The 12,977-nt window shown below is 39.9% G+C and overlaps 2 protein-coding genes across 10 annotated transcripts in view; both read right to left on the reverse strand.

The window, feature by feature from the left end:
- The window catches only part of grik1a (glutamate receptor, ionotropic, kainate 1a), a 35,329-nt gene extending 31,413 nt beyond the window's left edge, over positions 1–3,916 (reverse strand). For all 3 annotated transcript variants that reach the window (XM_068715933.1, XM_068715931.1, XM_068715932.1), the window contains exon 1: positions 3,541–3,916. In XM_068715933.1, coding sequence (XP_068572034.1) covers positions 3,541–3,622 — 82 coding nt within the window. In that variant the 5' untranslated portion in view covers positions 3,623–3,916. The remainder of the gene's footprint in view (positions 1–3,540) is intronic.
- Positions 3,917–5,800: 1,884 nt separating this feature from the next.
- LOC137876407 (rho guanine nucleotide exchange factor TIAM1-like) overlaps positions 5,801–12,977 on the reverse strand; it is a 51,842-nt gene continuing 44,665 nt past the window's right edge. For all 7 annotated transcript variants that reach the window (XM_068715935.1, XM_068715936.1, XM_068715938.1 and 4 more), the window contains 9 exons: positions 12,711–12,819; positions 12,136–12,315; positions 11,864–11,982; positions 11,640–11,748; positions 10,470–10,528; positions 9,961–10,057; positions 8,835–8,922; positions 8,566–8,738; positions 5,801–8,456 (listed from right to left, as the gene is read on the reverse strand). In XM_068715935.1, the coding sequence (XP_068572036.1) occupies positions 7,864–8,456; positions 8,566–8,738; positions 8,835–8,922; positions 9,961–10,057; positions 10,470–10,528; positions 11,640–11,748; positions 11,864–11,982; positions 12,136–12,315; positions 12,711–12,819 (1,527 nt within the window). In that variant the 3' untranslated portion in view covers positions 5,801–7,863. The remainder of the gene's footprint in view (positions 8,457–8,565; positions 8,739–8,834; positions 8,923–9,960; positions 10,058–10,469; positions 10,529–11,639; positions 11,749–11,863; positions 11,983–12,135; positions 12,316–12,710; positions 12,820–12,977) is intronic.

Below are 12,977 nucleotides of genomic sequence, written 5' to 3' on the forward strand. Positions count from 1 at the left end.
AATCAGGGATGTCGAAGGTGAAAAACAGAAAAAAGAGAGACAGACGGAAATTGAAAATGACTGCAAGGGCACCAAAAAGGCTAGTGGTAGTATCTGAAAGCCAACATGTCCTACATCACTATCAGTTTTCACTTGAATTTGTGAGAGTGATGTACAAGGAGAATCATTGTTATAAAACAATGATTTTGGTCCAGAAGTCTATGCCAAATGCTATTCAGCACAATATAATTATCCTCAATTGTAGCATTTTGACAGAATTATCTCAGCTTATTATTTAACAACTTGACCATTTTCGCAAAAAAAAAAGCTAGCTATTTGTACAATGAAAGCAGTCTGTGTTGCAGTTGCAATCAGGCTGGCAAAAGAAACACAGCTTCCTTTCAGGTTGAGTCTCTCGCAGGATCCAAAATGATTTGTTATGTGCCACTAAATCAGACAAGAAAAAGGGGCATAGACGTGACTCTGTTTTTCTCACCAGCCTGAACTCAATCTGCACGTCACAAGAAAAGCCTCACGATCAATACGTACAAATTGATACCTGTGTTATCAATGCAATCCCATGACAAACTACAGCTCCCTCTCCTCTCTCACAACCAAAAGTGCTGGGTTTCTGCCAGCATGATGAACGATCACGCTACTGAGGCAGCCAACTCCACAGAATATCTGTGTATATATCTTCAACAGAAGTGAGGCCAACTTTCCAAAAAAATCCCGGCAATTTGGCTGCGGATTTGTTTACCTAATGGCCAGTTGTTGGATAGAAAGGAACTAATGAATAATATTAAGAAGGCGACCCTCATAATAAATGCAGGTTACATCTCCAACTTAACTTCCATTTAACATAAGGTGAAACCTGGAGCCAAACTTCTGAGATTTCTCTCACTCTCTTACACACTCACAGACACATGCATGAATGCACATGCACACACAGACACTGATAGTGTAAGTCTTTTAGGGTTGAGGGAATTTCTGGACTTGCGTTGAGCTGAACCATCAAAGCTGAACTTGGTCTTGAATGGTCCTGAATATTAATGTGTGACCCAGAGCTAAACTCCAGATCAGAAACGCTCTGCATGTGCAACTGTGGACCAGATAAAATGAACAAATGCTGCTCGTACTAAAACGAGATCGACAGGCGAGCGTCCATCAAGATGTTATCAATATATGCAACCTATAATAGAATTCTTATATTCTGGATAGAACAAAATATTTTTCCTGAATACCAGTTTAGAAAAACACTGAATTTTAAGCGATCACAGATATTATATATATTGATGTATACAGTATGTCAGCTGATAACTGACAATCAATTGCAATACAGAAACATCAAGATATGTTTGATGTTGTTAATGTCTTGATTAATCTTTTAACACAACAGTGACTAACTTTTCAAATCAGTAATAAGCACACATGCAGTAATGTGCTTATGTTAAAAAATCTGTTGGGTTGACTAGTTGTGAGCTACGTGTTTGGCTGGTGAATATATTCTGTAATTCAGAGACCTTTTGTCCTTTTAGCAAATTCTTTAAAGTCCCCCTCCACTCAAAATGTGTTTCAGTTATTGCTGCTTCACTTGGATGTTTGGGCTTCACTGTGCAGAATGATGTATGTGCAGAGCTTGTTGTGTTTCTTTGTGCTCTTCTTAAATCTGAGTTAAACATGTGCGTACTAAGCAGGATTCAAAACATCATAACTAGTTTGTTGTGTGATGTGGATACTTTGTGCACAAACACAGAGACATTCAGTGAACAAGTATCTTGTGTCCAGCAGTTAGAACTTTTAAAACGTTTGCACATCTGGATTTTTCAGTGAGGGAGAAAGGGTAGCTCTTAACTAGGGGATTGAACCTTTTTTTGTGGAAAAATCATATCAGACACAAATAACGAGTAAATATAAGTATTATATGTTATTTGTTATCATAGGTATTTATGTTATTAAAATGTGTATGAATAGAATCTTCGATTTGATCAGAAACCCTACATCCTACATCTTCGTTCTCCTAATCCTCCAAGCCAAAAATGGCAAGCTACTCTGTCACAAGGCACCGCCAACGGAGGGATATTTCACCTAAATGTAGACTCACAACCCAGAACCTCAAATTATTTAGGGTCATAATGGATATACAGTATGTTACTGCACCGTCATTATCAGATGCCTCATTGGGGATTGGCAAACATTATAGACTATATGGTAAAAATGCAAAACCATGGTTTCTAGTGTAAAAAAATAAGATAAAGCAAGGACTTGCATTTTTTAATTCTATCTCAATATAGTCTGTATAAATTGTTGCTGTATGATATCTGATCAAGGACCAGTACTGCATGTGAACCTCCTCTATACCTCTCCAAGATCGGAACAGGTCGCAGTGACACCAATTCTCAATTTATTCAGTCAATTACGTCCACATATTACAGTTGGACTCTGGTGTGATTCAGAGCCTGAAAATGAGACGCTTGGATAATGAACACAGCCCACAGCGTTCACCAGCCTCCTCCAGTCTAATCAAGTCCAGGTAAAGTTCCCTCACTCCTTTTAACTACACGCCAGATGACAGCAGGACTGATGATTACATCGCCCTCGCTGCCTGCATTACATCCATCTCAGGGATGGATAGGTTTCATCCGTTTGTAAAGATCAGCTGGGGAATGTATTTTGAATGAAAATGCCCCAACAGGAGTGTCCGTGGCCAGAGGAGTCTTCAGGGAGGAATCAATAATCTATTACTGTCAGCTTTTTGTTTGTCTGGGTGTGTGTAGACTTCTGTATAATGTAACTTGAAATCATATTTAAAATTTAAATGATTTAAATCAATCAGACAAACCCTCTGATAGCAAAGCTCAAAGTTGAGACAGTCATAATAAAGAAAAACTTTCCCTTTATTGATGGCATTTTTAAGACGTTTTGATAAAATTATGGTCACCAGCAAGACTCAAGACTTCAAGATTATGAATTAATCATAGTGAGTGTTTAATTTATCAGCTCAGAGGGATCTTCTACATATTTGAGCTCTTTGTGATTTTAAATGAATTTCTGACTAATGTTCCGACCTTTGTTTTCTGCATAGTAATTGAATTTGTGGACTGAATACGGAGTGATAGATGTTAACATGTATTTCCAATTAACCAGTCGGGAGTGAAGTTGTCAAAGTGTATTTTGTCCTTTGATGCAGCCAGGTAACCTTTTCCTCTGACAACATCCTCACTGACAGTATAACGAAGATAATATTAACAGCAAGCAAGTAATGCCATAATCACTTTCATAATAAGGCACGAAATACCTCGGAAGTGATACCAAATCTGATGAGTGTGTGTGTGTGTGTGTGTGTGTGTGGGGGGGGGGGGGGGGGGGGGGGGGGGGGGGTAATTTAATTTATAAATTAAAAACAACTTTAAGGTCACAACATCTGGCAAATACTTGGAATAGGATGTAGTGACAGATGCTCTCCTATTTCTGGTAGAACATTTAACAATTCATATACAGAACGCTTGGTTCAATTCAGACACGCCAACAACACCGTGCGTAAACAGCTGTTGCGCTTACCGATTCTGAGGACTTGTGTTGAGCTCAGACAGAGCTGCGCTGCAAGGAGAAGATAGAAGAAAAGTCTCTTTCTGTCCTCCATAGTGCTCCAGGCGAACTCACCGCGGGTATTGACACCATGACAAAAAGAAACGGCCTCTATTCAAGCCCTGGAACACCTGACGCGCCATGCCAGCGCGCAACACAAGTTGTATTCCCAATTCGATCCTTTGCACTCTGCATCACCCCGTCGCCCCAGTAAACGAAAAAATGATGTCTACCAGTTACGTGTATCCAACTTTCCTGCACAAAATCAATCCGAGTCACATCTTCTGAACAAAAACAGGCGGCGAAGAAACAGCGAGGCAGAGTAAGCACGTCCACTTTTACTCACTAGTCAGGCAGGAGCTGGGGAGAGTGGGAGCGCGCGGATCTGTACCACGCACGCTGAAATGTAATTGATTTCCGGTACGCCTTTTCAAAATAAAAAAATATATATTTAAGTAGGTGAGAACAGGGTTGGTAGTTACACTTTGTTCTGTATTTGGATCGCTGAAAAAAAATGTTTTGATGGGAAATAAGGGACTGAGTTATTGAGTTATTGTTACTGAAATCCAACAACCAAACGCATCTCCTGCATAGGGAAACATTATCAAGAAAATTAATTCCTATAAGTGCATTTTTATCCTTGAAGTAAAAGCCCAGAACAGAAACAGAAGAGCTGGGTATTTAGATTTTGGTATGACAAACAAAAAGTCCCCTCACCTCAGTGTCAAGTGTCTTACTTCTGAAATGTTGCATATATGTAGCCTACTTATGCTTAAGCTGTCCTTCATTGCATAATCAAACACCTTATTTTGACTTTATTGAATAAAGATTTGCGCTGTAACAAGAATGGTAGTCATCTATTTAGAAATGTATCAAGTCATGTTTTTTTCTATATATTTCCCTACAAAATAGATGTCTTCATTTTTTTTTTTGATAGACCAGTTTTTACACTAAATGTAGCCGTGGTCTAATTCTGGTTATCTCTGGATAGTTTTGCTCCATTCGGTTGGGATTAAGGAGCAGATGGATTGGCAGCGGCTCTCTCCACGGTCATGATGAGGGGAGAATAATCTTCAGGTTACAAGGCAGATGCCAGATTATCTCTCACTGCAGACAAGCAAGGTCTTTATCAGACTGGGTCACTGAATGCCTTCCCATCCTCAAATAACAACAACAGGACATGGGAATGTATTTTAAATAAAAGAGTCACCTGATGTGCTTTAACATCCACCTTCAGACATGAACATATGTAATCATCTTTATAGAACTGACTAAATACTGTATTTTTAGTATTATTTTGTTATTGGAGTAGCATAAAACATCTATTCACTGTTGAATTTCTAAAGCTTGCCAAGTCTACACTATTGTGAGATATGACATTTGAAAAAGGCAAAGATTCCAGGTGCCTGCCATCTCACAGTCTTGCTCTCCTCAAGCGAATTCTGCATTACGTCAGAACTGACATTTTTTTTATCACAATGTTTCTGAACTCTCTCAAAGCTGGCAGCCAAAGAGAAGTGAAAAAAACCTGCCAACTTCAACCTGACAAACAGCCTATGGACAAACTTAATTAACTCAGAAAATGACCATCCAGCCTCTCCAGAATGAGTCCTTGGGCAAGAGCCTGAACACCAAACTTGCCTGATATGAATACTGAGCAGAATTGTCCCTCTGTAACACGTCTGGTAAATACCATGCATGTAAATGTCTGCTTGAGCTGCAGAATGAGGACTACTTCACATTGAACTAAAGAATACATTTTAAAACACAGCATTTTCTTTCAAACATTATTGGCCCATACTGGTGAGTCAAATTTAATTTCAAAGAACTGTCTTACTTTACTGTATTTTTTTTGTCTAAATTACTTTGAAATGTATATGTGATGTCTTTAATTTTATATCATGAGCAGCTTTACTAAATCAAACCTCCACTTCCTTTTAAAGTTTCAACTGCCGCTACTTTCAGAATATTTGTTCAGTTATCCATCAAACCTGATTTGATCCTTTATTTTTTTGCAATACCTGGAATTCAACAAAATACAATTTAAGACAGCAATTGAATCTGCAAAATCATCTCTCGTCATCTCTCATTTTTATTTGATCAACTGAATGTTATCTTCCCTTCGAAGGATAAAAGTGAGTTATCTCTGCATCCGTGTTGTAGAAGAGGGAAGCCCTTTGGCTTCAGTCACGTGAGTAAAAAATGAAAAATAACTAGCACCATCACACAAAACTAAATTTAGAAAATTTATTTTAAACAAAAATGATAATACTCCACAGTTTTATGTACGAACACAGTTTTAAAAGTACAAAGGGAGGAGTCAAAGGGGTTCTCACAGGATTTGCCTCCAAGGCCAGGTGATTGTGTCTCACAGTCTGAGCGTCCATAATGGGCATCATCACCCAGAAAGCTAAATTCTAAGAAACCAGCATCATAATAAAAAGACAATAAGAACATCCAAAGTGTATTATTTCCCTCCAATGACCTCAAACTCTGAATCAGAGTAGCTATCAGATCCCCCCCCCCCCCCTCACATTAGGGTATTAAGTGCATGTTCAATACATCCATTAAGGTGTGCATGAAGGTGTCGAGCTCTGCAATCAGGGTGTTGTTGTGACGACATAGTGAAACAGCACAGCCTGGTGGAAAAAAGGAAGAAATGCAGGAGGGAGAAAGTGGAAATGTAGTAAGGATTGGCGTCAAATGTCATGGATGTAAAGTCTCTGCCAGCTTGTCCGTGGTTGTGATGCTTCTTGACATGACAAAAGGTCAGAGGAGCTGGAGAGAGAGAAGCTGAGGATGTCTGAATCGGTCAGAGGCTGACAGGTCAACTGCATGATTGACCTTCTCTGTGGAGTTACAGTGCAGTCCCTAACATGGTTCTATTGAATACCTCCTTTCAAAACAACAAAGAAAAAAGTCAAGTAAAACAGGATTGTTGGAGGAATTATTATACTATTTTAAGGATGCAAGGTATGGCATATTTAAGAATATGGGGCATGATGAGATCATGGCCTCTGGGGCAAGAGTGGATGCAGTACATTAATGACATTGATGAAATCCATTAGTTATTTGAGGAACTACATTAGAGACTGGATAGTTATGTGAAGGGCACAAGCGTTGGCTCTCTCAAGCCTGTTTCTGGCACCAAACACACAAAAGGTGGTTTGTAACACTGGGCAGCAGAGTGTGGTGTAAACATTAAAAATTACAGTAAAAAGGCAATAATTAAATAAAGAATTTGCAGACTACCTTGTACAAGAATATCCTAGGAGACAAAAGTGAGCTTCAAAATGTTTCATAGAAGAGGTTAATGGCACTCTTTTGTACTCCTGACTATACACTAATGTGCAGCTGATATTAAGTTAAAACAATAAAAAGCACAATAAAGCTAGTTATATCATCTCACCATCGTCTTACACAGCAGTCATTAAGCTAAAAGCCCCTGAAGAGAAGTTCAGTAACACACAGCCCTTGAGTGTTAAAATACAAACACAGTTTCTGAGTCAGAAAAATATAACACCCACATTCCTGTGTTGAAAAATAGACATTTTAGCCACAAGACCACAGATCAGTGATGATGTCTCTTCAGTACTACAGGTGCACAGTACAGTAGCTGCCTATAGAGTCTCTGTGTCTGTGCTCCTGTGTACTTTATGCATGTATACTTACAGTGTGCGCGCGCACGCACGCGCACACACACACACACACACACACACACACACACACACACACACACACACACACACACACACACACACACACACACACACACACACACACACACACACACACACACACACACACACACGTGTACTTGCGTGCACATGCAGTGCTGTTGTGTTCATATGTTCACATACAATTCCACAGGTGTGTGTATTGCCTGGGTGTATGTCTAAAACAGTAAGGACCATGTATTCTTTTGGCTTCACTTTTAAGCAGTTCGGGATGAGAGTACATTTTACTTTTTCTTACTCGCTGTGTTTCAGTACTTTAGGATTGTCAGCACAACGCAGATGCAGGTTAGGTGGGAAGAGGAGGGTTGTGTAGTGATACAGGGAAAACTGGCTGAGGTTTAATACCTTCTGTACACAAATACCTCAAAATTCTACATATTTAAAGCTTGTAACTAATCTCTCCCCCTTTTTATTGCCTTCCTACTTTATGTATAAAGTGGAAGAAGCCACCCTTTGTCTCCTGTCACCATCTGGTTTTCTATAATTCGCCAATCAGAAGACGTCACTGTTGCACCCGTTGGCAAAGTCGTCCCGCCGCACCCAGATGACATCATGGTCGTTATTTGTGGCCCCCCTCCACAGCACACTGCTTCAAGGGGGCAAGCTTTAGATTCGGGGTTGCACAGCGAGACAGAGAGACACCACAAGAAGTGAAGGAGTCTACCAAGCCTGAATCATCACCATGCTTTCTTCGATCAACTTCCTCCTCCTGCATGACGCTCAGCATTATCTCACTTCCAGACTCCACTCGTCCGTTCAGGTTGTGGCTCCTCAGCTCTGCGACCTTAAGGTCGAGTCCCTCCATCCTCCCCTCCAGGTCGGCCGGCTCTGCCGAAGCAGCTCGGACAGACTTGCAGTACTCATCGTCGTCGCTCAAAATGTCCGTCTCCTTCATCTGCCCCACGTCGATGCCCTCACCCCGTTCTTCATAGCAACCCAGGTCAAACTGCTCCTCCACCCAACGGTCCGTGTCCTCTCCTTGAGGTTTGTTGGATTGAGGAAGAGCATGCTGGGATAGAGGCGGGTAAGAAGACTGGTGGGACGTGTCTGAATCGTTGCCGTCTTTGTTGCCATGGAAAACCAGGTCGGTGTCGATGGTGAAGCGGTTCCTCACCAGTTTCCTGCGGGACAGCGTTCGTGATGGAGCTGATGCTAAACAGGCAGAAAAAAAGATAAAAGAAGCCGTCTTGTTAATGTCATGTACAAACATTGTAGGCCCTTCTTGTCCCGTGAACTAGAAGCTATACTTAAGCTTTGTCACCTGCTCTGTTCATGGCGGGCCGCATTCCTTTTAGGGCACACAGTCGTTTGCCCCCAAATGGGACGTACTGCTGGTTGGGTGGCAGAGTCTCTGTATTAAGAAACTGCCGGCGCTGCTTTTCCCTAAGGATGGAGTGGACTGCTTTCAGGAAGTCCTTCTTACTATCTGGAGAACTGCAGATTAGACAAAAAAAAATATTTTTAGTTCACATGATTTCAATACATGTGTACAGTTTTTGAAAAAAAAAAAAAATATAATAAAATGAATACCTGCAGCACAACTGGAAGGTTCTCTCTGGTCTTCCTTCAGATTCAGATCTTGTGTGAACTATCTCACACACCGCTGTACCCTCAGAGTCTGAGAGGTGGGGAAAATAGAGATGTTATCTACATTCATTTTAGCATTCAGTTAATTTCCGTCATCAATTTCTTCCCTCTTAAACAATAGGCCATTTGGCAGATTAAAACCACACACTACCAGGTAGTGATTTAAGGTTCATCTGGAACAGAGATTGCATGCAGACATATTAATAGGTATCCATTTGTTTTGCTTACAAAGGTTATCATATATTTTGTGGGAAAGAAAACCAGCAACACTGAGTGGACTCCAGAGCCTTTGAAGCCACTGTCAGAAAATAAGAAGTCATCACAATCAACCTCTGTGGTTTGGATGACATACTCCCTCACATGCAAATTATCTTTTACTGTGCCCTCAATATAGAAATGCTGAATACATTTATTCCTAAAGAACAATATGCTCAAGTTATAAATGAATCTATTGGGGAAAGATGCAATAATCTAGTTCAGGCACAAGCAAGATGCTATTTGTAAAGCCCAGCGCTTCCCTTGTGAGGACATATTAACTTTGATCAATATCAAAGAATAATGTGTAATACATTCATGTATTTATTAAAAAACACTATCTGTAGCCCATGCAAAAATCACCGCACAAGTTTCCCCACTTATATTCTGGATGAATGACAATATCAATTATGAGATCTTTGCTTCCCAGGCAAGACAAATTAAAGTCTCCACATGGCGCCTCAAAGAGCTTATAAACATTTCAACTCTTGTCAAATACATATCTTTTACTAAAGACCGAATAATTCAAATGTTTTGCTAATGGTATTTGATCGTACAGATGATCTATTCCAATTATGTTGGAGCTTTTTAGTCACTGATTATTTTTTTAAACACAAGAAAAAATAGTATCAGTGAGTTGTCTCCTACTCTTTATGTACTTCTTTCTTGTATAGTTTAAATACCTAAATCAATTTTCTTCAAAATCAAGTCTACTAAGTTGGGGCAAAAGAAACAACCACTCCTTAATGAGAAATGGTGATACAAGATTGGAAAATGGCATTTTCTGCACGTTACTGTATTTAAATAGACGTACTTGCAAGGGCACGGACTTGAAGCGAGTCCGTTGCGATCATGTGACGGAAACGGAAAGGATCTTTGTCATCAATCACAGATCCACGATGAGATCCAACCTGAAAAAGAGGGACTGGTTGGATATCCAATACATAACTACTGCAATACATCAAGATGACAGCAGAGAGCAGAAGAGTGCAATGACAGAAGGTTGGTTAACAGACACAACCATCCACCATACTGTACTTTATTGTAGTGTGCAAGGGGAATAGAAGTCTGCATATAAAGTCTCTTCAGTCTATTCAATTGCCAAAAACTACCCTCATTCAATTCAGTCTATTGTCCCATGATGAAAGACATTAACCTTAATTCCTTTGTATTCTCAATGTGCCACCCAAAACAAAACAAAAAGCAATTTAAAAGAAAACCACTTAAGAGAAAGCCCAGAGCCCCAATCCCCACAATACATCCAACAACAAAGTGTTTCTCTGACTGGATTCATCAACAGAAAATTGGAAAAATAGTACTTACAATTTTTTTCCTGTGCTTGGAGCTGTCTTTGTACACAAATACAACTGCTGTTTTGAACACTAAATGACGGCAAAGGAAAGATGGAAACCATTAGGAGGGGTCTGCTTTCATTCATCGCAGACATCAAAATAGACATTTTATTCCTCGATTTACTAGAGTGGCAGCTTGATGCACCATGTCAGTGGACGCTTTTAGTCCTACCTTTAGAATAGCCTCAAACTACTGGCATGCTATATCAGCAGCACCAAAGATGAATATGGACTAAAAGCCACGACATTGCAAGCACAAAGCAACCACTGCAACTCACTATCGCCTTGCCAGGAAAAGCCCTTATACCATGTACATGAAATATTTATTGCCAAAAGTGTCTGAGCAGAGTACAATTTTAAGACACAGGACACTTTTGGGTGTGTGAGAATTTCAAGCAATCCCATTAATGAAATGCTGCATTTCACATGAAAAGTAAAAAAATATGTTATATGTTATATGCCCGACTGGGTTTTTCTTTTAACAAGTCTATTTCTTCACCGTCTGAAATAGCACCCAGCCTCACACTATGCATGGCAGTATTATGCGGGATACAGTGAAGTGTCGCGTGCCTGCAAGTGTTAAGATACAGTATGCCGTGTTTCTTCAGGGCAGAGAACAGTAGACCTACAGTAGCATTGCTCTTTTGTTGCAGAGAAAACGATAACTGCATATCCAATGTATATGGAAATATTTGTCACAGTGTATTAGTATTTAATACACAGGGATGAGCGCTTTGCAGATCATGTGTCATTTGAAATCCTGCAGATGTGACAGGATTTTCAATGTTATATAATATATTGACCAATCAAATACATAAAAGTAAAAAATGCATGTCATTGTTTGAAGAGTTTGACTTAAAAATGAAGACTGTGGAACTTTTTGACTCAATATAACTCTTAAATGTACATCAAGTGGAGCTGCAATGCAACCAAAACTAATGCAATAAATTCTACTTTTAAGAAGCTTATATTATGTCTTTGGTACATCATTATACTATGTTAGGTGTCTATGCCCATTAAAGAGCTGAAACTTTTAAAATTTAAAAAAAAGATTTCAATCCCCCAAAAAATATTTTATAAGAAAGACTAGTAGAGGAGAATCAATCCTACAATATAATCCAAAACCCAAATTAAGCCTTACCAAAGGCAGCCATATCAGGGTCCTTTTTGCTCTTGATCAAAAAGGCTGGAGGGTTGAGCCACATCACAGTAGAATGTAGCAAAAGATCCCCCATCGAGAGGTCAGCCACCTGCGACATTTGGAAGTAATTCAACAGATTGTAAAATATTCATTTAAAATATTGGATAATCTGTTGGATTCACGACAGATCCAGCCTTTAATAAAATGGGCATGATCATGTTTACCTCTTTTTTATCCGCAGTCTGATCATTGATGAGCTGGTCGAAAACAGCTCCGTACTCCTCATGAAGCTTTTGCATCTCGTTGATGTGGCTCGCAACTTTATTCATGGCCTTCATTGCAACTGAATTGGACAAACATTCATCATCTCCAAATCACAATTACCATAATTTAATGCATCTTCATTACATTACAGTTCCATGGGTCTGGAGCTGATATTATACGGCTTCACAGCAGTTAAAAAGTGAATATTAATAATAAAAAAACAATGGCTTACCGTCCAGGTGGTAGTGTTCCTCACTGTCAGGGTCAGTGAGCGAGTAGAGCTCCCTTAGCAGCAGCGGGTACTTCAGGACCCTCTGGATGGGTTTGATCAAGTAAGACTCCAGAGTGGATGAATGTTGCTGTCTGGGGTTTCTCTCAGCCAAGAAAGCCTTAAAATCTGGGTCGGTTTTCGCTGGAGGAGCAGAAATATGAGCATTTGTTCATTTTGTACAAAGGGCAAGGAAACAAACAGATACAGGCAGCTGCATCTAAAAGATGAAGCCTCTGTACCTGTAAATAACTTTAATCATAAGATTCAAACCTAAACAGGTGGCCACTGAAGTGTCCGTCAAATGCCTCTCAACTCAACATTGTAAGTCTCAAGTTTATGCCTCACTGTGTGCCGATACTAGTTGCAGCTTGCCTTTCATACTGCAGGGCATGGAAATAGAACAACATGCTTCCTGTACTACACTAGCCCCTCAGCTATCGCATGCCACTGATGGTAGAGAGCAATGAACTACTGTACAACTTTCACAGGAGCATGTGGTGGCTCTGTTCTTGATGCCAGTCGATGCATGTTTTTACCTTTAGCCAGGACCTTGGGGACCTTGGTGTGGCTGGCGCAGAAGGCGCTGTAGATCTTGAAGCGATCAGCATAATACAGGAATGAACCCCCCAAGGAGAACAGCACTTTCTGCGGAAACACACAAGCATTACATGCTATCTCAATAGAAATATCTTTGCTCAGAAATCGAGGCTGCACTTTAGCAAATGGGAATTTTTTTTTGTAACAAGCAAATGTCGTCGTGAAAAAGTGAATGAACAGATTAAAAGGAGATCAACGTTCCCTTA

This window comes from Cebidichthys violaceus, unplaced genomic scaffold, assembly GCF_023349555.1.
Source record: "Cebidichthys violaceus isolate CVI_PGR_0920_01 unplaced genomic scaffold, fCebVio1.0.p SCAF_20, whole genome shotgun sequence".
NCBI classification, from domain to species: Eukaryota; Metazoa; Chordata; class Actinopteri; order Perciformes; family Stichaeidae; genus Cebidichthys; species Cebidichthys violaceus.